General features: G+C 33.9%; 3 protein-coding genes across 3 annotated transcripts; 2 read left to right on the forward strand and 1 right to left on the reverse strand.

The window, feature by feature from the left end:
- The first annotated feature begins 15,844 nt into the window (after positions 1 to 15,844).
- LOC142974813 (Golgi to ER traffic protein 4 homolog) lies at positions 15,845 to 17,870 on the forward strand. Its single transcript, XM_076117344.1, has 4 exons — positions 15,845 to 16,055; positions 16,132 to 16,414; positions 16,746 to 17,056; positions 17,304 to 17,870. Exons 1-4 carry the CDS (start codon positions 15,943 to 15,945, stop codon positions 17,548 to 17,550), a joined length of 954 nt encoding a protein of 317 aa, XP_075973459.1. The 5' UTR covers positions 15,845 to 15,942; the 3' UTR covers positions 17,551 to 17,870.
- Positions 17,871 to 18,806: 936 nt separating this feature from the next.
- On the reverse strand, positions 18,807 to 20,323 carry LOC142974814 (uncharacterized). The gene is made up of 4 exons (XM_076117345.1): positions 19,971 to 20,323; positions 19,798 to 19,889; positions 19,468 to 19,678; positions 18,807 to 19,396 (listed from the first exon to the last, which is right to left on the reverse strand). Exons 1-4 carry the CDS (start codon positions 20,074 to 20,076, stop codon positions 19,026 to 19,028), a joined length of 780 nt encoding a protein of 259 aa, XP_075973460.1. The 5' UTR covers positions 20,077 to 20,323; the 3' UTR covers positions 18,807 to 19,025.
- A 1,224-nt stretch (positions 20,324 to 21,547) lies between these two features.
- On the forward strand, positions 21,548 to 23,778 carry LOC142974816 (uncharacterized). The gene is made up of 5 exons (XM_076117347.1): positions 21,548 to 21,696; positions 21,918 to 22,054; positions 22,444 to 22,535; positions 22,637 to 22,847; positions 22,926 to 23,778. Exons 1-5 carry the CDS (start codon positions 21,641 to 21,643, stop codon positions 23,297 to 23,299), a joined length of 870 nt encoding a protein of 289 aa, XP_075973462.1. The 5' UTR covers positions 21,548 to 21,640; the 3' UTR covers positions 23,300 to 23,778.

The following is a 23,778-nucleotide window of genomic DNA, read 5'->3' on the forward strand; positions in this document are numbered from 1 at the left end:
AATTTTTAATAAATTTACTTTTTTGACATTTGTATGTTACTGTTTTCAGTAAATATACCTATTTTTTTATACATACCTACCTGAAAATAAACTCACACAAAAATACACGTAGTACGTAGTTAAACAATTAAAGATAAAAATGCATGCTATTTGCTCCCATGCAATATACAATATAAATTAGTAATGAATAAATACTACACAAAAATCACCCGTTGCAGCAATACAATGTTATCACAAATTGCATTAGACACGTTTCCTCACCTACGAGAGAAACGAACTAAAAGAATTGCAAAGGCGCAACTCAAACAAAGACAGTGTACAAACACAACAAACACTAACAAAACCTAACAAAGATTGTTAAATTCATAACTGTCTTTTTGGCGCGCCGTCGTTAGGTAATTAACAGCCACGCAGAAGGTCCGTTTTTTGTACAAAAACAAAGAAATGTGCAAACAAAGTTTCGCAGTTCGTTACCTACGTCATTACAGGGTGCAAAACTCTTCATTTGTTGTACTTTTTTGTCACGCTCTCATTTATGTTGCCGGTGGGCAATTAAATATACAGGAGACGGCTGGGAGTTATTTTTTCATCAGTCAAAGGGTCACGGTGCGGCTGCCCGGCAAAGATAAGGCTAGAGGCGAATAATTTGCTACTGTTATAATATTAACAAGGATTACTATAAAATATCTTAATAAACTTAATTTACACCGCGCTGAAATTTTAATAAAGACTTAATTAAGTTTGGACGTTGGTTTGGCGGACGTCAAAGATTCTCGCCGTATACTCGGAAATTGCAGTGCCTCTTAAACTCGGGCTATAAATTATTTTTATATACACACTTTTTTTGTTATTGCCGCTAGGATACCGTGACTTAAAATAATACTCGTCTAGCTTTACGAGCTCTTCGGGCTTTATAGTTTTAATTTTATTTTAACGAGCATACTCTTGCTATTAAATACCTGGTACTTATAATTATCGAGAAATTATTAGTTTTTGTCTGAACTAGGTAGAACATATGCATTTTATAACATAGTAATAATAATAAATTAAAAGTAGTTAGTGGAAGGAATTGCCAAAATAAGGAGCACGTAAATCAATATGCTACTCAGGGCCTTGACTGGGGCAGAGATAAAAATATAGCATTTGTAAAAACAAACGAATAGAAGACACATTTCTTTAGAGTTTGTAAAGAGCGAGAAACACGCGACGTTCACAAGATCTCGGTGCTCACTGGCTGCGAGTGCTGGGACGATGCCAATAACTCACCGAGATAAGCATTTTAAGAAATTTCATAAATTCGAGGATTTGAATTTTTTCTTACTTTATCCTTTCCGTTTCACATCGATCGTGGATTAAGTTTATTTTTCCTGTTCTTCTGGATTTTGTTATAAGAAAATTTATGTAATGACTGTCGATTACCGGCACCTAAGCACAATTCGATAAGATATCAGCGCATTACCTATTCAAACATCCGAGTACCCGAGAAAATTAACATATTAGAAACCTGAGTAATGAGAAAATAATGAGAGACTAAACGAATCTTGTGGTTTCACCGGGCTCGCTTATTAACAGAAAATCCTATTAACTCTTATGGGACCCACAGAACTTAATTGACATGTCTGTGTTGTTGTTATTATCATCCTCATTTATACAAAAGCAATTTTATAAGTACAAGACCAAGAATAGTTCAGATAAAAAAAATCCTTAATAAGTGAAGTATTTGGTAGCTTGATAAAAAAAAGAATGAATAACTTTCGACGAATCCACCAAATCATTATTTCCTTGAACACGTCTAGTACTTCACTGAGCCACAAAAGATAAGTCCTAATAAAAAGGCAATACAATTAAAAACTACACATTTTACTTCTAAATTTCTACATACATTCCCATAATCTGCTTAATATCCTCCAAGAGGTCGAAGCTGCTTTTAAACGTGTTCTTTGTTCTCCGTATCAGTGCTACGTAGTCTACGTACATAGTTCTCGCAGACATTGATTTTACTTAGTGAGTGCCGATAACTAAGTACGTATAGAGATAAGACCCAGGATACGATAAGTGGTCCAATGAGTGGTTCAATTTATCACAGTGTCACCGCAGTTCCAACACAGCCACTTACACAACGTATAGCCGTAATGCAACCGACGACTCTGAATATGTGCTTTGTATATACGTTTAAAGCTCCTCTGAATTATGTTAGGCCGAGGGGAGTAGTTTCTTTGTTTATGTTAGGTTCTACACAAGAATACGCATACAAAAATGTAAAAGCAACGTTGATGCTTCCCCCAAAATTATAAAAGCACCGAAAGAATATACTAGCGCGTTGCTGAAATAGACAAAATCTTTATGCTCTTGTTATTCCTTTCACATTTTGTCCGAAAATCCGCTGGGAAAATCTGTATGTGTGTTATTTATGCGTATTTTGCATTGAACAAAGAATATCAATCATGGAGTGGCACGCTCGGGTCTCCAGCATTGTCCGTCAAAATGAACGATCAGCGAGATATGACATAATCACCACGTTTGACGGCCCGACTGTAGCTCGCAGCTAGATTTATGTGAACGTGTCACGGCTAATGTTGATATACACTTAAGATTAGCTTACTACTCCTAATATTAGCCCGTATCCTATTATACTGTACCTAACTATCTAAATTAGTCGATGTAGTTTAGCAATGATAAAAATCAAAGGCAAATAAACTACTAGGAAATATTTATACGATTCCATTGAGTAGGTGTTAATATTTTGAGCAGCATAAATACTTTACTACTACATCGCGTTTATAAGTTTGTATCTCTTAATACTAATATTTCTGTAGGAATTTTTTGATTAACTACAACTTTCACTTTATAGGTGTACGATCGAAGGTTTATTATCAATATCGATAAACCACCTATTTATTAAAGGTCAGTCAGGAGAACATCTCATCTTGTTTTACTTATATTTTACGATACACACAGTAATAGCCTGCTTTACAAATGGAACGATTCAATAAGTTAACCAATTTATTTATTGCCATTGAAATATAAGTAAATACAGGAGTTTACCGTGTCAGATTGTAATTAACTGTCACAGTTGTTTGGCGATAAATCACATTTCCACAAATGTAAGAAAGCGAAATGAATGAGCTCCTTTCATGTTGTAAGTGTCAACTCAAAGCAATTAGGTATTACGGCGGAGTTTCTGTGGACGAGGCGAGGGACACTACACTCATACAAGATTTTTAATCACGTGTGACGTCACTGTGTGTGTGCTTTTAAGCGCTGTAGTAAACTTAATGCTGAGCCCGTTGGCATTTTTCCATCTAAAAAAAAAAGAGTTTCCTCTTTGAACAACGAACGCACAAATAAGAATAAAAGGCAGAAAAGCTCGTGAACTGATATGAAATTACATTCAAGTTTAACATGTTATGTTTTTGCTAGTGTAGAGCTTGAACAGACCAAACGACGTAGTGTAAACGAATGAGTGGCCTTACTAATTGCTCTCTTGAATGTGATGGAGAAGTCTTATTACTTAGGTACCTACTTACTTAGCAGTCGTGTGCATGTGTGTTTCGACAAATGTACTTAATGTAACGGGTGGGTAACTCGCGTCTCGCTCGTGGTAATTATATCAGCTGTGCACAAAGTGTTAATTTACACCTCTACTTACGACATTTTACACTTGAATAGCTAATGACGTTTATATAACGTGTTATTAATTCAGCTTCAGATGGAACTCGTTCCCTTTGATAATAATGTAATTGCTTCGAAACGTGGTCGCAATGTTATTAATTTGTTGGTATCGTTTGATTTATTCAATTAAAATATGTTACTGTGATTTCGTACTCGTACATTTTTCTTCAAGTATTTTAACTCAATTGTAGTGTATTGTAAATCATATTTCAGTTACCTACTTCCAAGACATACAAGTTAACAAAGTAGCGCCATAAGTATGGAGTTATCTCCGCAATATACCATAAGGTCGGTTGGTAACGGATATTAGGGGCAGGTTATGGTGGCCGGTTTCCGGAGCGCCATGCCCTACATATTCTATGTGTTTTGTTGAAAAGAACCGCAATAACTAGAACAAAATATTGAACACCTATCGAAGTATCGAAAATGTTCTACGAATTTGTTTCAGTCATGAAAATGTGTGGTGAAATAAGTATAATAATAACATCACAAAAATATTGTTGTCATTATTAAAGCTTCCTGTTACTGCTGGCTTAATAATACGTATTTAGTAAACGACCACCCATCTTTAGTTCAACCGAGAACTACGTAGCACAATCTCGTAGACATATCGATCGACGCTGTAGCACATAGCTACGAGCTCTACGAACTCAAGCTTAAGCTCGCTTTTTAATTTAGTTTTTACATTTAGAAATATCATGTTTAGAATGTAGACGTTATAAGATTTTTTATTCAGCTACAAGTTGCAGAGGATGTGAAGGAGTTGCTTGTTAGTTCACGTACCCGGTGACGTCAAATGTCCCACGTAGTTAATTAGTATCAACAAGACGGATAACATAGTCGTTCGTTTACTGACGAGCGTAATAGATATCTATATAAGCCTACATGTTTGTTTTCACAACGCGCTCCTATTTAACGAGGAGAGTTTAAAGTTAAAGTCATTAGAATTAACTTAAGATATCCGCTAAGTTATTCGTAGACTAATTACGTACTTTTAAAAATATAAAGCTCTGTTTCTAAATGAATTGTATGATTTCTTAGTTTTTATCATCATTCATTTCATTTTCATCTTCACCCTTATTATAGCCGTCGCCTGATTTATGTAAATTAGAAGATACTAGCTGACCCGCGCAACTTCGCTTGCGTCACATAAGAGAATCATAATTTTCCCCGTTTTTATAACATTTTTCACTGGTACTCTGCTCCTATTGGTCGTAGCGTGATGATATATAGCCTATAGCCTTCCTCGATAAATGGGCTATCTAACACTGAAAGAATATTTAAAATCGGACCAGTAGTTCCTGAGATGAGCGCGTTCAAACAAACAAACAAACAAACAAACAAACAAACAAACAAACAAACAAACAAACAAACAAACAAACAAACTCTTCAGCTTTATAATATTAGTATAGATTAATATCAAAATAATCAGTGGGGACCAATAACTCTTATGAGTAGATTAACATCGAGAAACATGAACGGATTTATTTCAAAACTTCGTGTACAATTTGTTTGCTATAGAACATAAACCGTCTGTGAACATGTAGCTCATTATTTAATCATGTACGACTGTAATATTAATGTGAGTGCACTAGAGACTTTTGGCAGCTACAGTGTGAAAAAATACCTCATCATTTTTAATTTCGTAGTACAGCTGTTGCGCTCAACTGCGACTATTTAAGTCAATTTCTAGTGCACTCGACGGAAACTTTTGTAATTTCATGAACTAAATGCGGTGGATTATAACGTCCGTCTTTGACCGCAGACAGTATTATGGATCCAGCTGCGTTAATTGAACCATCAATAATCGTGCATATTATCTACAGCTATTTATGGCACTGTTAAATTAATGTGTTTGAAAGACCACTAAGTACTGAATATGGTTTGCCATCGAATAAGAAGGAACAAGCCATACAGTATTCAAACAGAAAAAAGGCATGCGCTTGCCAAAACTTCACATATATCGTTCCCTGACCATTAATTATGGCAGTCTAGGAGAGAGACCGGCACAGTTTTGATTTATTGATTAAAAGAACTACGGAACAGACTCAATAAATAAAATGTTACAAACGAGTGAGTGAACTCGCCAATCCGGATCACGCTTGGTTGGTTTGTTATGATTCTACTAACACATTTACAGCGTTGGTAGAGTGCTTAGTGTTTATTTGTGTGTACTACTAAATACTGCAGAAATTAAAGAGGGTGGTTGCATTCCCTCAAAAGAAATACTCAGCGTGAGAATGTAATTTAACGTGGTCGGAGTTGGCTTACTACTCGTACTTGTTCCACATACATACAAAGTCAACTTCCACTCGGAACACTTGTACTGCGATGTGGGTTTAATTAAATACCAAATACGAGTGAGTTATTCGCTTATGAGATGGAATAAAGGAGGCGATCGTGCAGCAACACTACATTCCCATCGTAGTTTCAGTGTTCAAGCACCATGAACGATAATTTACATACGAATGCAGCAGCAGACATTACACTCAGTCGTCATGTTTGAATTTCAGACGAAACGCTGGCACCACATTTATATCTTTATTTATTCTTGACATTTCTCTGTTCTTGGCATTTCCGGACAGAGAAAAATCGAACAAAGCAAAATTTATACACGCCGCTTGGCTACTAGGGATGTCATACAGAACAATGTACTAAACAAATTCAGGTCGCTGAATATTTTTTGTGTGCGGATAGACTGACACACAAAAGGATTACGCTACATGTTTGTAACCCTTATACTAACGATTTTCATAATACATAGAAACATTTACGTTACAACGGGATTGTACGCTTCGTTGGTTTATTAGTAGGTAGGTAGTTCAAATTGGTCATAGTTTAGCCTTTTCATTAAGTCTATATGGATCAGTCAGTCAGTTCTGAGTTTGTAAGTACAAGGGCTTTAAACATTTTCTTACGTTATACTCCGTTGACCATAGCTCGCACGACATATAAGCCGATTTGCAGACACTTCTCAACTCTTGAAAATAGTAGAAAATATTAGTCAGTCGGATTATAAGGGAAAGTTGGGTATATTGGACCGCTCGTTAAATTGGACCACCTCTAAAAACCCGTTTCGTAGTAATTTTATTTCAAAAGTGTAAACACATAATGAAGTGCAACTTACTTCATTTGACATCGGCTATTTTGATTTCGGCTTAAAACCAAGCGTGTTGTCTCTGTTAACAATAATCTATTTTTCAGATATTTACTGTAATTTTATGTGATCTGTGCTAAGGACGTAACTAAATTAAAGGTAAGTTGAAAAGATTCACATTTTTTTTGTATATCCGTCATGTATCTACAAATAACTGGCTAAAACTATTTGGCGGCTTTGATATGTTATGTCTTTGTTTTGATGTAATTTCCTTAAAATTATACAGTTCGATTAATTGGACCGCATGTAGTTTGATAAAATGGACCGGTCCAAATTACCGAACTATATTTTTACAATTAAGTGAAATAAAATCCTATTAACTTTCTTGCCTCTTTACAGATGACCGAGAAAAGATATTATAAGTGAAAACCAGAAGAAACTGCGAGAAACCAAGGAGTTAAGTGAGGACTCTTCAGACGAAGAAGTCATAGTTTTGGATGATTCAGATAGTAGCCGCTCTGAAAATTCTGATAATGAGTGTGCTACATGTAGATTAAATTACTCGAATAAAAGAGGGCCAAAAGTTGACTGGGTGAAATGCGTGCGATGACATAAATGGAATCATCAGACTTGTATTACCAATCCTGATATTTGCGATGATTGTTTTTCTTAGGTGATTTATATATGAGGCTGATTTCGAGTTCTTTTATAATTATATTAGATTTAATGTATATTTTTTGAAGAAAATGTTTAAGTTTTGTTTATTTTTCGTTAGATCTACTCTTAAGTCCAATTTAGCAACCCCATGGTCCAATTTACCATGCTGGTTTGGTAAATTGGAACAAAGCTCCGATCTCATGTTTTGTTAATTTGAGATAAATATGTAACTATAATGTTGATTATTGTTAAATAAAAATAAAGCCAATTAAATGGAGTTTAATTTGGTGTAAGAATTGTTTTTAAAATAATTAAAAAATTGTGTCAAAAACACATTTGAAAAAAAGTGGTCCAAATAAACCGACTTTCCCCTATAAGGACTATTTTTGTTATCTGTTTGTATACATAAACATTGAATTCTAGATAGTTGTACAATAAGAGGAGATGTGTGAAGTGCAGCGCAGAGTTACGTCAGAACTTCGCTGCGTATTACGTGTGTATGGCTCAGTGTCACGCTTGCCAATGCGTTGAAAAATTCCGCTACACTCATCTCATCTACAGTCTGTTTGTGTCAGCTGCCGTGCCCTCTATGGTAATTTTTACTCGCGAATTTCCTCTTTCACACATTTGAGCAAAATTTTCAATTTTCTGTGGACGACTTACTTCTGAGTATGGAGATATACCATATCTACCCTGGCAGCTCACAGCAAATTTCATTACTCCATTTTTGTATGGTTGTATTGCAAACTTCCATGCTTCCATGCATCAGAATACGTGGTAATAGGTTCATGCAAGCAGCATAGCATAGACATAACTGCATTATCCAGTAACGTGTGGCACTTGGCAGGTGTTAAGAACTGAGTAATCTTCTTATGTGGCGGCGAAACACGCTCCGAGATATAGCCAACCTTTAACACTACGCGGCCGGCTCTTTCAGTGTCTGTGAAATGTGTTGTGTAACATATTGGAATTTTTATTCGAGCTGAATTGCGGCAACGTTAATTCTGTTCACAAATTCCAACATTTCAGGTTAAGTCGCACGTCACTATGGAATAAAGCTTTAATGTCGCCAAAACAAAGGGGTACAAACGTTGAATACCAAAGCCAATTCGCTATACGCTTAATGTGTTTGCTATCCATCCATTACTAATGAACTGCAACGCTGCAGAGCGGTGTACGAATTAGAGCGACCGCACATCGCAATCTTTTTTATTGGCATCGGCGGCTGCATGACTATCGAGTTTATCTAATATTGAGTTGCATGCAGAAGATTTAATTCAATAGATTTTTTGCTTTGTGAATTTTTTGCTTCAAGCTAGAGCATGATTCACGCAATATATTTGCTACCCATGTATAACGTATGAGATACAGACTATTTAGCATAATTTATATATTATATTTCAGGTCTATATTTCATATATACCTATTATACGTAGGTACTGTGAATACTGTCTACCCCAACACTATAGATCTAGCCAACAATCCTTATTACAATTCAATATGCAAACGAATACAATCACAACAAATACTAACGAACGATTGAAACATCGAATCTTAAATATTTAGTCCTTTATAGCACGCCTGACTTGTTAAACCCTCATCATAACTGACTTTTTATGAAATAAATCGATTTCATGGCGGGGAATTGGATCTGTGCCCGATAAATGGCGAGAGGCTCGCTTCTTATCACGTGAAGAACTCTAAAGCGAACCGGTGAACTATGAATGGTTTACGTCAGTAAGCACACACAATCTATATGGGCCTAAAGAAATTTATCTACGTAGTTATTGTTATTGAAATAATGTAGGTGAAATTCCCTGACTGTTGATTATGACGACTGCGTACACAGACGATTGTAGACAGAGGTAGAACCCTACTTGATTCGTTCCCTACAAACCTATTTTATTTCATTCGCATTCATACAAGTTTGATACAGGTACATACAATATGACCGCCACTCAAGACTACTTGTTGTAGGTACTACGTACCTTACCTTTATAAAGAACATAATCGTTGTGTATGTCATTCTAGAGCAGTGGTTCACAACCAGTGGTCCGCCGAAATCAAAATATGGTCCGTAATGATTTTAAATTTTCAGGATGACTATTAGATACACTTAATTTTTAATGTACCTACTTACATAGTGGTCCCTGCTAACTAGAATAAAATAAAAGTGGTCCAGGACTAAGAAAGGGTTGGGTACCCCTAGTCTAGAGCATCCTTTTCCTGCGTTTCTAATGACTTCTGCACAGTGAGCTTGTTTAGTCAACTCATGCTTTTGCTCTATTTGACCAAACCACGTAGGCAAGGATGCATTTTTCAATCTTTGTCACTTCAGTATCTTTTGTTTTTAATTGTTTTTCTTTTAAACTACTCTCCACAATTTTTGTGACTATAAAAATAAAAATCAACTTTATTGCAAAGTTAAGAAATCAGAACAAAGTACGATTATTTTAAATCAGATTTTTCCATTAGACCGCGATATTTGTGGATGTAAATTGACAGTTGCTGCGATGAAGGATGGAGGTCGTCATCAGTTTGTGCTCTGACCTATAAATAATTTAATTTTTTAGGCCGCACAGCTTTAAAAATTCATTTATTATAATAAACCAGAATTTTGTTACGTTATTTATAAAATGTTGTTTTCATGAGGATTTGTTTACATAGGAAATCGCCAAAAAAACTAAATAAAGTTGTATAACATTGAGTGTTATCCTAATACGCGAAATTGTAGTGTGCGCATATTTAGCACAATTATTATTTTCAAACCAATTTGTATTTTATGAGCAGTCCAAATTTGAGTCAATGGGCATTCGTCAACCACTGAGTATTGTAGCCAAATATAAGTTTATCGCGCTCAACACGATTTCAGACGCTTGCTCTCTACAAAATCTGGCAAAGCGTGGCCCTTTTGAAAAAGCTTTTGTTCGGTAGGCAAGAAATCGCAACGACTCTCGAGAACAACTCGTAAATGTGGGTCAGATGTGAGATGTGCCTAAGTTATTTACACAGGTAATACTATACTATTTACCCGGACGAGTTACAACGAAGGACCTTTCATTAGTGAAACACTTATTTAATTCCAAACACACAAAACTAAGTCAATTTAATCTATATGTAATTGTATAACTGTATTCTAGCCCGAGGTTTCAATGATGAATTCATAAAGGTATATAGTTTGTCCACAGCTGAACGTACACTGCTCTCCCTAAGGCCGCTTTAATAACTTCAATTAAATCAAGGGAGGATATTGCTCTGTCGGCAGTTTGGTGATCGTTGCAAGATGTCCCATGTTATATAGCCCCTTATTTTATACCCGTGGGACGTTTTGAGGTGGTCTATTTTTAGCTTACACAGTTCTGAAAACTATTAAGTGACTATGGTTTTAATAACGTGCATTTAAGCCTGAAACTTATTATGAATACGAAACGAAGAAGAATATTGCGATACGCATGTACTTCGTAATTGTTCTACATTAAAATAAAGAAGTTGATCCTATTAAAGGAAATGTCAAAAGTAATTTCGTGCGCCGAAAAAGTAGAAGGCTTAGTATATAGCTTCTTCCCTTCCCTGTCCGACGGCTAGGAGGCATTACTGACAAGTGACAGGATCCTTCTATTAGATAAAGCCATGAAAACGCTTTTAATAATTAATGCAATTCTTGCTTCCTTATTCGCATGTAGTCTGTGAGCATAATATTGATATTATTAATGCCAAAGTAAAATTATCCTTTTCTTTGTTACGCTATCTCGGTTAAATCACCGAACTAGTTTAGATATTGATACCAATTACAATCATCCTATAAACGGCTGAAGTAGATTACGAAACTTTGGGCTCCAACAAGGTAACGCGGATTAGCTAATTATATTGTAAATTTTCGTAAAAACTACTGGATCTGATGTGTATTTTAAGGATATATAATTATGTACCTAAGGCACAAATAAATGAAGAAATCGGCATGACGTATTCTATATATTTCCTGCAAAAACGTAATCAATTTGTAAAATCTTATAAAAAGCCAAAGAGGAAAATATGGCAGTATTTTTAATGAATTATAATAATATTCGTTTCATTTACTTAACTTCATCAAACATATAGCTACATGATACTAACGTAGAGTAAATTAGATATCGTCTGCTCCCTTAAATTTTAAAGAAATAAATAATTACCTATAGATAGACAAAAATAGTCGTAGATATTGATAGCAAATACACAGAGACGAAATTCATTTATCGAGACTGCTACTCGCCCACGGGAGAAAATTGAAAAGTTCCAATATCGTGTAAGTATATAGTTCAGTGGAGCTATCCCCAGACTAGAGGCCAATTTCATTTATTTTGAAAGCTTCATAAGAAATTAAAGGAGAACATCATTAAATATGAGTCGGAAAAACTCACAAACTAAATTTTGCAGACATTAAAAGTCTCTAATTGCTGGCGGGGATCCTTTGGCTTTATTCCAAAGCGTTGCAGCGGTCAATGAAATAATTAAACAAAAAAGTTCTGAAACAACACTTGGCTTGTAGTTTTTGTGTCCGATTAATCTGTATTGAAATCTTTTTGTTGGTGAATTTAATTGTTTTTTTGTAATGTTATTTTTTACCGCTCGAGAGAGTGCAGATATCTCGGATAAATATCACTAATTGGCTCGTCAACAGTGAACCACACAGCTACGTAACGTAGATGCAATTAGTGGCCGCATTGAATACGCACACAAACTCGTAGGTAGATAGTCGGTACTTAAATGGGGTGCAACTGTAGCGTAATTATTGATCTAATTTACGGTTCAGGAAATCAGAAATTAAATGAAACAAGTTAGTATGTAGTAGTATCCATTTTAGTGCAGTTTCTTTGCATAAATACCTTAAATAGGTACTTCAAAGTTTTTCTTAGAATCATAAACGCAAACCATTATCAATCTAGTCACAACATTAAATGGCCATCTCAGTGGCAACACAACACTTTGGGAATAGTAAACAATAAATAAGTATATACCTAGGTATGTACCATACATAATAATATCACAATGACCTAATGATTAAGGGCAATAAACTCTTTAATATCTTCCTTTACTAGATGCAAAGAATCAATCAATTAGTTAGTGAATAAGTGATTATCAGCAAGCCTGTTCCCATTATATCAATCCTTATTTCCTAAGAGTTGATCATTAATAACATTATCGACAATCCCTCCATCCCCTTTAAGAGTTTATAATTAAATAACAACAGTTCCTCTGGGACTAACTTTCGGGATGCTTGCTCGCGCACTTCACGAATAGTGAACATCATGAACTACATAATTAGGTATATAGCAAGCATGTAATGTACACAACCACACAGGTGAGTGTGTTATTTCGTCGATCAATCTTTTGATTAACAAAGGTTTCTTGTTATATCCCAATATAATCCCGAAACTGTAGGAGTCACTTAAAATATGCTCATTCAAAAAAATATTCTATTACCCTTAGGAACACAAAAAATACTCAAAATCAACGGCTGGACGTGAGCAGAGAATAGCAAATTACTATTACTTTGCTCTTACGTACGGCGTACAAATATGTACTTACATAGTAAAAGTGTGCAAGTTAACATAGTCTTTAAAAAATAGATATTCCATTTCTAATATAAATACAAAACAATGTTACCTGCTTTTCACTAATTGATGGAGCTACTTTTCGCAAAAGTTGTTAGTATCAACAAGGGAATTATACCTACTAGCACCTACATATGAATAAATGGCTATCAAATCTTTATATCTTCAGTCTATTATATAATTGAATCCTCTTTTTGTTCGCTTCATAATTTTAAAATCTATCTGTAATATTTTAAAAGCATTTGAAGGACATGATAATTCTAAATAATTTTATCATATTGTATGAAGTTATATTGGAAAAGATAATTTGATCTGCTGACTCCCGGGTCGGCCCTTGTACATATGTCTATTTATTATTTATTAGTCCAACCTGTCCCGCATAAATGAGGATCTTGATCCATCGTAATTTGCAAATATTTTGAAACACGGAATATTATCCACTCACCGTATAAAAAGGCGGTGAGCGCACAATGACATTGCGCTGCGCTACACGTCGGCGTCCACATTTAATTTCTCCTTATTATTAAACCACATGAGTCTGAAAATAACTGCTTTATAATAACGAAGACAATTAATTTTAAACAGATTAACACTAACGGTGATTTATACGATTTCACTAGCTGTTTTGTTTCCAAATCAAACTTTTTATGTAATCACTATCCAAGATTACTAGTAGATAAATCAAAATCGGCAAAAAGCATCAAATTGCCGCAATGCGGTAGACAAGTATCTACTCAAATAGACACAATATAACTCTTTTATACAAAATAGCAATGCCAATCGTATCATCATTTATTTACGCTTCGGGTCACTATGCAGCAACCATGCGACAATAGAATTTTATCTAAATCTTCAATAGTAGAAACCGTTTTGTAAATGAATAAATACTCACTACGGATTTGGTTCTAGACAATATTGGATTATGTGTCAACTTGAGTATCTGTACCTAGTTAATTATTTACTTAAAGTATTTTAGACATCTCCTCACGTTCGTTGGCATATCTACCAAACGCTCATTCATGAATAAAATAAACTACTCCTAAGGGGCATCGCTCCAGAACCATGTCTTTTCTTTGCACCTACGTAAATCCTCGACCAATTTATTATTTACCTGAATTTACCACTTCGAACAAATATATCACTGACTGTAGTTGCAATTACGCTTCATCGCATTTATGGAGGCGATGAGTGTCTGCTTCTATAACAGTATGTCCAATATGCGTTGCGACGCCAACCTGAGTCAAAACGTACTATAATATTCAAACCTCGTGAAAGCAACGCTCTATGAATCCGATAAACTAGTTGATTGTCATCCCACTTTTGCTGATTGTCTTGAAATTTCGATGCGCTTATATAAGCAAAACTTAAAATTATCAACACGTCTTTAAGCTTGGTAATCGCAAAATAATATCCCAAACATAACCCTAAACATTTTTTTCATAACGGTTAACTAATAAATGGCAATGGCCTATTCAACTGAAAAACTTAAGTAACATAAGTCTTATAGATAGAACAGGGTTCCTCTCGGATAGAAAAAGCGACAAAAATCGTAATGCTTACAGATGCTGTTGGTAGGTTGGAGTTCATGCCACGTCTGTGAGTACGTAGGTACCTACTACAATCATTTCGAATCGATGTTTTCTTGAGGAAAACCGTATGACTTCCCTAGACCCTACTCTATCTTCTCGAAACCAGCAGCAATTACTCTCTACTCTACAGCAACTACTCATGGTTTGTAGGTGTAGGTACCAATGCTAAGCGATTAAGAACCCATACATTTCAAGCATGCAATGCAACATCTAGCACTCAGTTCAAAAAACCTTCGCTACGATTTGTAAAATGTTTACTTTTTAACTTATAAAGATACAGCGTCGGTTTACTGTAAATGCAGTAAAATAAAAAAAGGCCCAGATGCGTCTCTGTCTATACTTTGTCTTAGCATCTTGGGACAGGTAGCTAGTTAGCCACTCCCTTCCTAATGTAACCAGGTCGAGCCGTTAAAAGAACCAGAATAAATATCGTATGTTCGCATAAGGATTCAACAATTTTTTTTCCCGTCAAATACAAATGTATCCAAACTCAAATGTTAATTCCGGAGAGGGCACTTTTTATTACGTTTTGGCACTTTCGGCACTTAGGGATGTATATATATTATTATGTAGATCTGTCTGATCATAGAAGAGAGACAATCGGGCACGAGATCCCGACCTACTCGAGTCACTGCAACCTTTGCTCACTCCTTACCTACAACTGCACTAAAGTCTCGCTTTCTGCCTATATCCCAGCTCCTAAACAATTAACCCGCATCCCCACCGCTGAACAAATTTTCCTGCCACTTTCCGGTTAAACGTAATACTATCAAGGAGGGTTGACGTCAGGCAAGCGGCCGGTTGTAAATTTTATACATCAGCCAAATCCCCTTTGCAGCAGTTTCTGATAAAATCTGTTGTGCCGACCCCACGTGCCGAGGTTGGGTAAAGACAATTACTTTGACTAAATAGAGTAGCTAGAAATATTAAAATTTATTTTGTGTCTTGCTGGGCCATATTCTGATTTACTTTTGAACCCCCACGTCGCGTCGTACGCAATGATTATTTACGCGTTTAAGTACGCATCCACTTCTCGTGCCTATTTATCTTTATTTATGTTAAAACTAAAAAAACATTATTTTTGACTTCAGAATAATCTAATTTTAACAATTTAAATTAGATTATCGAAAGTAACCCTGTTTTTTTGAGAATAGTTTATCTAGAGAGGCGCCATTTCCGAATTATTATGACAATGACAAGTGATGTTATCAAGTCAAAAACTCTTTGTCATTCAATCGTTCATTCACTCGTATATTTCGTGGTTATGGCGTAAATTGGTGTATGTGAATAGAAATACCTATATATAAAAAACAGATTGTTCTAGAATTTATAAATAATGGCTGCAAGAGGAGAAAGAGGAATTGGAAGAGTTCTTGACAAGTTAGAAGCATCTGTTAATTCTGGTCAATATTATGAGGCACATCAAATGTATAGAACACTCTATTTCAGGTACTTAGCAGGTATCAGATTATCTTATTTTGACGTGTTTTGTGTTGATTTTTAATCTTATTTTGTGAATTTTCAGATATCTAAGTCAAAAAAAATACGCGGATCTATTAAATTTACTATACAAAGGATCTACATTATTGCTACAGCGCGACCAGCAAGGTAGTGGTGCAGACTTAGCTATATTACTCGTAGACGTATTGAATAAATCCGAAACCAAACCATGTCACGAATGGATTGATAAAATAGCAAAGTTATTCGAGCTGATGCATTCTAGTTTACCTGAAAGAGAATTGTATCTGACGAATTCTGTGAAATGGTCTATGGACAATAATAAAAAAGGACATCCTTTTCTTCACAAGGTAAGAATTGCGAATCGAATTTTATGAGGTGCAAAATACAGTCACACACTTTCCATTGCCATAATGTGAAACATAATAAGCTCATACGCTAATGTACATGCAACATATGCAACAGATAGTAGGTACCTAATCATAATACTGAAGAATATGTACACATTTATGAAATCTAACCACCTAGGTATGAATACAAAGCTTCATATTCATAAAATCCATCCTTACCAACCAGAATATGTGCTTATTTACTATTCTTTATTTATTTTAATCAAATGTCCTACACCCAAACAAATAATTGCTATGTAGCTGTGCCGACCTAATTTGATTTTATTTTCAGAAAATTGCTGAAGTTTATTGGAAAGAGAAGAAATATACAGCTGCTCATAGACATTTCTTGCACTCAAGTGATGGTTCCGCATATGCTAATATGCTTGTTGAACTGCATACATCGAAAGGCCTTAAATCTGAAATAGATTTGTTCATTGCCCAACCAGTGCTGCAGATTCTCTGTTTGCGTAATATAAGAATGGCCACAGAAACATTTACTAAATACACAGGCTCACACCCTACAATAAATAATGACAAAGGACCTCCTTATATATTTCCTTTATTAAATTTTCTGTGGTTCTTATTACGTGCTATTGAACAGTAAGTATGTCAAATATCATATTGAACTGAACCTGCCATATCTCGTTGTTAACTTATAAATTACTTACTCAGTAACATTATTTTGTAATGAAAAGGTATTTCAACAACCTAAATAGTAGTGATTGATCTCTTATATCATAGGATTAGGTATATAGGATCAAATGTAAAGTACATTCAATTAGATTATACTAACTCAAGGCTGAATATTGTGTATTTATTATTGAAGTTTTGTTTTTAAACATTTCAGGAGACACGCAAATCAGTTTAAGATATTAAGAAACTGGTATGCTATAAGTATTAGGAGGGATCCCAATTATTCAGTGTATTTAGACAACATTGGTCGTATTTGGTTTGGTATAGAAATACCTCCTGACAATAAAAATCCTGGCTCAGTATTTGGAGGACTGCTGAAATCTATAATAGGTGAAGCTGACAGTTCAGATGAAGAGGGTGAATATATAGGCAGAAGTGCTGCAGCCCCAGACCTTGATTAAAACAGTGAAGAGAACCAACACAGCATTATTTGTTTTCACTGACATATCATGTATGTCTGGCATCAATCAAACACTACATGCATAATTATATACAAGTTTATTGATATTGTTTTACACAATGAATTGTGACTTACCTCATGTGTACCATTAACTCATGAATATTATTTTTTTCTAATATTAGTAGCAAAGTTCAATATTATGATCTATTCATTTTGATGAATTCTGATGAGTGTGTTTAAGTAGATAAAATATATGAATTATAGTCAAAACTACAATTACATCGATTTACAGCTGATACAATCAACAGTAGATAATTATGGAAAAATATATTGTTCACTTGTTACCTAACTTTTCACAAAGGAATAATCATTCAACTGAAACAATAAATTTGTAAATAATGTTATTTTAACTATGGTGCTAATACTGAACACTGTGTCATCCACAACATAATAATATGATAGGCAGATTTAATACTAACTGTGAAAAATGTGTTAAATGTATTGTCTAAGAACATAAAATGAATTTTCCTGTCATGTTTATGTTTTAAAACATGTCATCACTAAAGTATTTCCCTTTATCAGTCTAGTGTTTTTCCTTAGGTTGAGAGTCATTTCACAGAATTATTCTGCTAACCATAATTACATTTCAATAGTGTTGTTTTTGTTGAAGAGATGCTAAAATGTCATTCTCGTTCTTTTGAATTAATACTGATTCCAATAAGTGGACAATAATCATGCATGGCTTTTTATGAGATTCGTAAAGTGGAAACACTGACGAATAACATATTTATGTTGAATGTACACAGCTGTAACTTGCCTTTAGGACGTAAGGCATGCAATTTTTATAATATTGTTGTGTTACTCATTATATGATGATCAAGTGAAATTTGCTACTAAAAGTATTTTTAACAAACATTTCTACTCACATAGTAGTTAGCAATACAATTTCACGACAGAATGTAGATTATGTAATAGGTCAACCTATTGAACTTGCTATGTAAATAATCATAATATAAAACTTTTGCTTTGTCATTTTAAACTGTTTGTTAGGAGGTTATTTAGGTGGAAAGATAATTGTAAAAATTGTTTAATTTATTTATAACAAATTTATAATAGTCATAAAATAGTTTGGTACATTTTTATTCCAGTATTGAGTAACAAATAAAATAAAATGTTGTAAATAAAATATTTTTGAACTTCCACAACAAAACTGATCATAAAAATGTAAAACTGAATTAAGTTAAAGACAGGTAATCATAAATGGTAAAAAATTTAATTTATTTGGGTTTTATGTTAATAAAATTATTCTATTTTGTACCTACACTGAGATATATTATTCTTGCCTGTTCATGTGTATGTTTGCGGCATGTGTACTATCATTGAGCACTTCATTGTTATCATTTACATTTAAAGATTAGTTTATCACTGTTATAACTTGGCTATCACTTGACCCTGAACATTGTCATTTATACCTAATCACGCATCTTCTAACACTAGAGAGGTTATTTCCCTGGAAAAATTGGGTAATTTCAGTATTCCTTTGTCAAGGCCAAGCTTCAACTTCCTGGTATTCAGATCAAATGCTTGTTTAACTATAAATCTGTTAAAATCATGGACATGTGGGTGATTCAGATATTCATCAACATCCATCCACTGGCATGCTTTGATCTCCGTATCAGATTTGACTATTGTTTCCGATGTAGCTTTTAACATGACAATCACATAAATATCTGAGTTACCAAACATCATCTTGTGGGTATGTCTCAGAGTTATCATAGATTCAAAAGTAGCATCAATTCCTGTTTCTTCTTTTACTTCTCTCACAGCGGCATCCTTAATATCTTCACCTGCAAATTAATCATAGTAAATTAAATGGTTACATACGAGAATCCTATTAGTAAAAAATGGACTGGCATACCTCTCTCCACATATCCACCAGGAAGTTTCCAATGAGGAAAATCTATGTATTTCTCTGCAACTACTAATATTTGGTTTTTACTATTGAATACCATTCCTCCAACTCCAAGATTTGTATGACAAGCTGGTGGTAAGTTAGGAGAACTATCAGTTGGTAACCACTTAAACATCATCACAAAGTCATCTCTGGAATGGTGAAATTGGAATCCTTCCTGAATTTGAGGAAAAAAAATATTAGTGGAATAAATGAGTACTTAACATATAACATAAGTTTTCTCTATAATTAAGTAAACATTGAGGAAACAAGCAATGAACAGCTGTAGGTATTTACATTGGCAAGTACAGGTACCCAACCTGCATCTTTGATATTGACTTTAAACCAAATGCAGCGTTTCTTTTCTTCTGACCATTTTTTCAATGATTCTGAAACAATAGTCTTTAATTGTTAGCTTGTCATGGACCTATAAGATATGATAAATGTGGTTTATAAAATATTTATCTTACCATTCAGTTGATTCAAGAACTGACTAGATTCACAAGGTTCTTCCTGTGAATCTACAGTGATTCCATTATATCTATCTTGAACTCCTGTAAATGTTGTAGAATCCATCGCCTAGTAGTAATTTAATTACTCAATGTTTTTTTGGATACTGACAATTAGTTAGAATTTTATCCTTTTCATAAGATAGTAATTTATAGTTTGACACTTCAAAAATTTTAAATTATCATTCCTATTGTTTTGCTTGATTGATATTGAATTGTGAAAAGTAGGTACCTACACAACCACTACTACGAATTGAATTGAATGAATGAAGTCAATGAAGTGAGAGAGAAGTGTTATTTGCGCATCATTCATGACTCAAGTAGGTAGGTACCTATGTATTAATATTACATACATTGTGTAATCGTAATGATTACGTAATGTTGCCATATGTAATATGTAGACATACTGCGGACAAACATTTTACATGTTCCTTGATTTACTTCAATATTTAGTATTTGTGATGTTGAAGATGTTTCAGTTGAGTGGCTTTTAATCATATTATATTTCGCATTTTTTTAAAGGCTAAATAATTATCAGTATGAATTTGGTCAAAAATACCAGGACTCATAATCTGTAGCTTATTATGAACTATATTTTTCTGTTCTCTATTTAATTAACATAATTTCGATTTAAAGATCATATGAGGAAATAATTTAACCTCTGTGTTTTACAAACAAAGTTTATAATATAGGCTATATTGTGCTGTTGTGTTAAACTGTGCCCGATGTTTCGTGCAGATATTTATATTATTTTATTATACACACATACATATATTTTTTATATTTATTTTGTGAGATGTTAAATGTGTTACCTTCGGTAGACTTAAGTTGTATTATTTAAGCCTTATTATTATTAACATAATGTTTTTTTTCTCATTTTTTGTTACTTAAATATTTTATTTTTGCAATTCTTGTCTATAGCAATAACAATAATTGTGTAGTGCTGGAGATATTACTATGGGATATACACTGTCATGGGACCCCACGATACAGGCTTGCCTAGTGTGGGGACCACGGAACGTCACCAACTATGTAACCTTGCAATACGCAAAATGATCTCAGTAGTTGTAAGATAGAAGTTATAATAATGTTTTAATTTTGTGTATTTTAATAAACGTTTTTTCATTTTCATTTTCATTTATTATTTGGGAAAAGGTTAATTAGGTGTTTTGGTAGGTAACATTATTACCAAGGTTGCCAAATGTGGAGAACAAAAATCAAAATAGATTAAGATTGGTATTATGCTGCGTTTCTACCAGCAGAATGGTTGATCGGTTGATCCAAATTGGAACGTAGGTACCTATTATAATTGTTGAACAGTTTTCTTCAGAGTTAAACCCTTCTGCGAAAGCCAACGAACAGTTCATCGATGTTCGCCGGTTTACTAATAGACGGGTATATTCATTATTCAAATCATTGGATTTGAATAATGAATATTTTTCAATCCAACACAGATGGATGAGTGTATAAGGTGCTTTTATGTTATCAATGATGATTGTCAAACTGATAATAAGTTTCATAAATGACATTGACAGACGGGCAATCAAAGTAATCATCTGTGATCTGCCGAGACTCCCACGAGAAACTTATATAAATTGTTGAAGCGTTTGTTATGTTTAGCTGTTACCATTATGAACAAATTACTATATTGTTGTTCACGCTTTAACGCTTCAAGTAGATTTCCTCGGTAGGTATTCTGTACAATACATAAGTATCCACAATGATGATAATATGTTACTTACCAATTTACCTCGATAAACCATTTTATTTGTAGTTAAATGTTTATTATTTCTACAGATTACTTACCTATCATTAAAAAAAATGTGATAAATTATGATTTAATATCTACAAATAATTTAATGTTTATACCAACAGGATAAACGAGATTTTGTATTATTTATTTTTCAGTGTGTTAGCAGTATGTGCCTACTCCAGTAAATCTCCACAAAATACATTTAAAGGTGTAACAGATAGATACAATGGGATCACCGTCGACCTTCTACAGGAGAAATGTGATCAGCAGAAGTTCAAGAAAGTGTTGGAAGGTATTTATTGTCTTTAGCTAATGTCTCTAAAGATAAGATAATAATGTTACATTGTTAAGTGTAAATATTCAATTAATTTAAGATTAGAAATAAGTCTCTACATTTATTTGAATAATTACTTAAGTGAACAATAATTATTCAATGAATGGTAATTTGATACTTTTAGGGTTTCATAAACTATGATAGCTAGACTTTTGAAATTTTCATAGATGATGAAGGTATTTCTGCCACTACAAATCCTTTTAAATCCAGTCAAAAACCACACTTTAAGTGGGGCTTCCATACAACTACTACCTATGGTATTTTAAACCTGATGGGTGTTTTAATTTGTTTAGATAAATTTAAATAATATTATGAGATATAAAACTTTGTCTAATTATCTATTCCAGAATCATTGTCAAAATGGGCAGCTGATGAATACAGGTGTATATGGTTTAAAGTTAACATTAAAGATGCCTACTGTGTACCAGTTTTAGCACAAGTAAGTTGACAATTTGGTTTTCATAACTATATGTTTGAATACTTTGGCTTTAGTTGTTCATACATTTGTTATTGTTTTTAATAAAGGCTTGGTGTTCTTAGAAAGGCTTTAATTTCCATCATGCCAGAGATGACTTTGTGATGATGTACAAGTGGCTGCCGCAAGACTCGGAACCAAATTTGCCTCCATCATGCCATACAAACCTGGGTGTTGGAGCCATGGTCTTCAATGACAAGAAGCAATTGCTGGCTATATCAGAGAAACACTATGAGTATCCTCACTGGAAACTGCCTGGGGGGTATGTTGAAAGAGGTAAATAACATTACAATATTACTGATGTGATTACTGGTCATTGCAAATAAAGAATCTATAACATATTGCTGCTTACAGGAGAAGACCTCATTGCTGCTGCAACTAGAGAAGTCAAAGAGGAGACTGGAGTGGATGCAATATTCCAATCACTAGTCACATTCAGGCACAATCACAACATGATGTTCGGCAACTCAGACATATATGTAATACTCATGATGAAAGCTATGTCAGATAAAATTGAACTGTCACAAAGAGAGATCAACAGTTGCCAGTGGATGGATGTAGAGGAATACACTAACCATCCACATGTACATAAGTACAATAGATTTGTTGTGAAAAAGGCATTGGAGTACAAACAGCGGAATCTTAAACTTGATCTAGAAAAACAAGTAGTCAATTGGGGCCAATATGTAAGAGATATGAACTATTTGGTTATTAAGGAATATGAGTAATATAATACTGATCTTGAAATATAATATGATGAAAGCATAGGGTTATGTTTTATCATAACAAATGATGAAACATGCTTTCCTAACAATGAAACAAAGTCTTGGTACATTAACTATCATAGTAGCATAAACAAAATAAAGTAAGACGCCATTTTGTATTCTATATTATCATAGATATGACTCATTATGCCATGCTCAAAGTTTGTTAAATACATTAGTAGTATATAATAAGTTTTGTAAACAATTATATTTACTGTGGTATTTGTTTTTCATATATCCACTCTAAGTATAGAATATTTGAATCTTATGGTCAATTATTATGTAGAGAATACAGTTTGTAGATTCGTGTTTATCAGTGTGACAGTGGTAGTTTTTTTTTAAATACACACAGCCTGTAATTATTATTAACAGCTTTCATCTAGCAAATTTTTTTTTTTATTTTACTTTGTGTGGGTATAATTTAACAAGTAACAAATGTAACA

Source organism: Anticarsia gemmatalis, chromosome 8 (genome assembly GCF_050436995.1).
Source record: "Anticarsia gemmatalis isolate Benzon Research Colony breed Stoneville strain chromosome 8, ilAntGemm2 primary, whole genome shotgun sequence".
Classification (NCBI taxonomy): Eukaryota; Metazoa; Arthropoda; class Insecta; order Lepidoptera; family Erebidae; genus Anticarsia; species Anticarsia gemmatalis.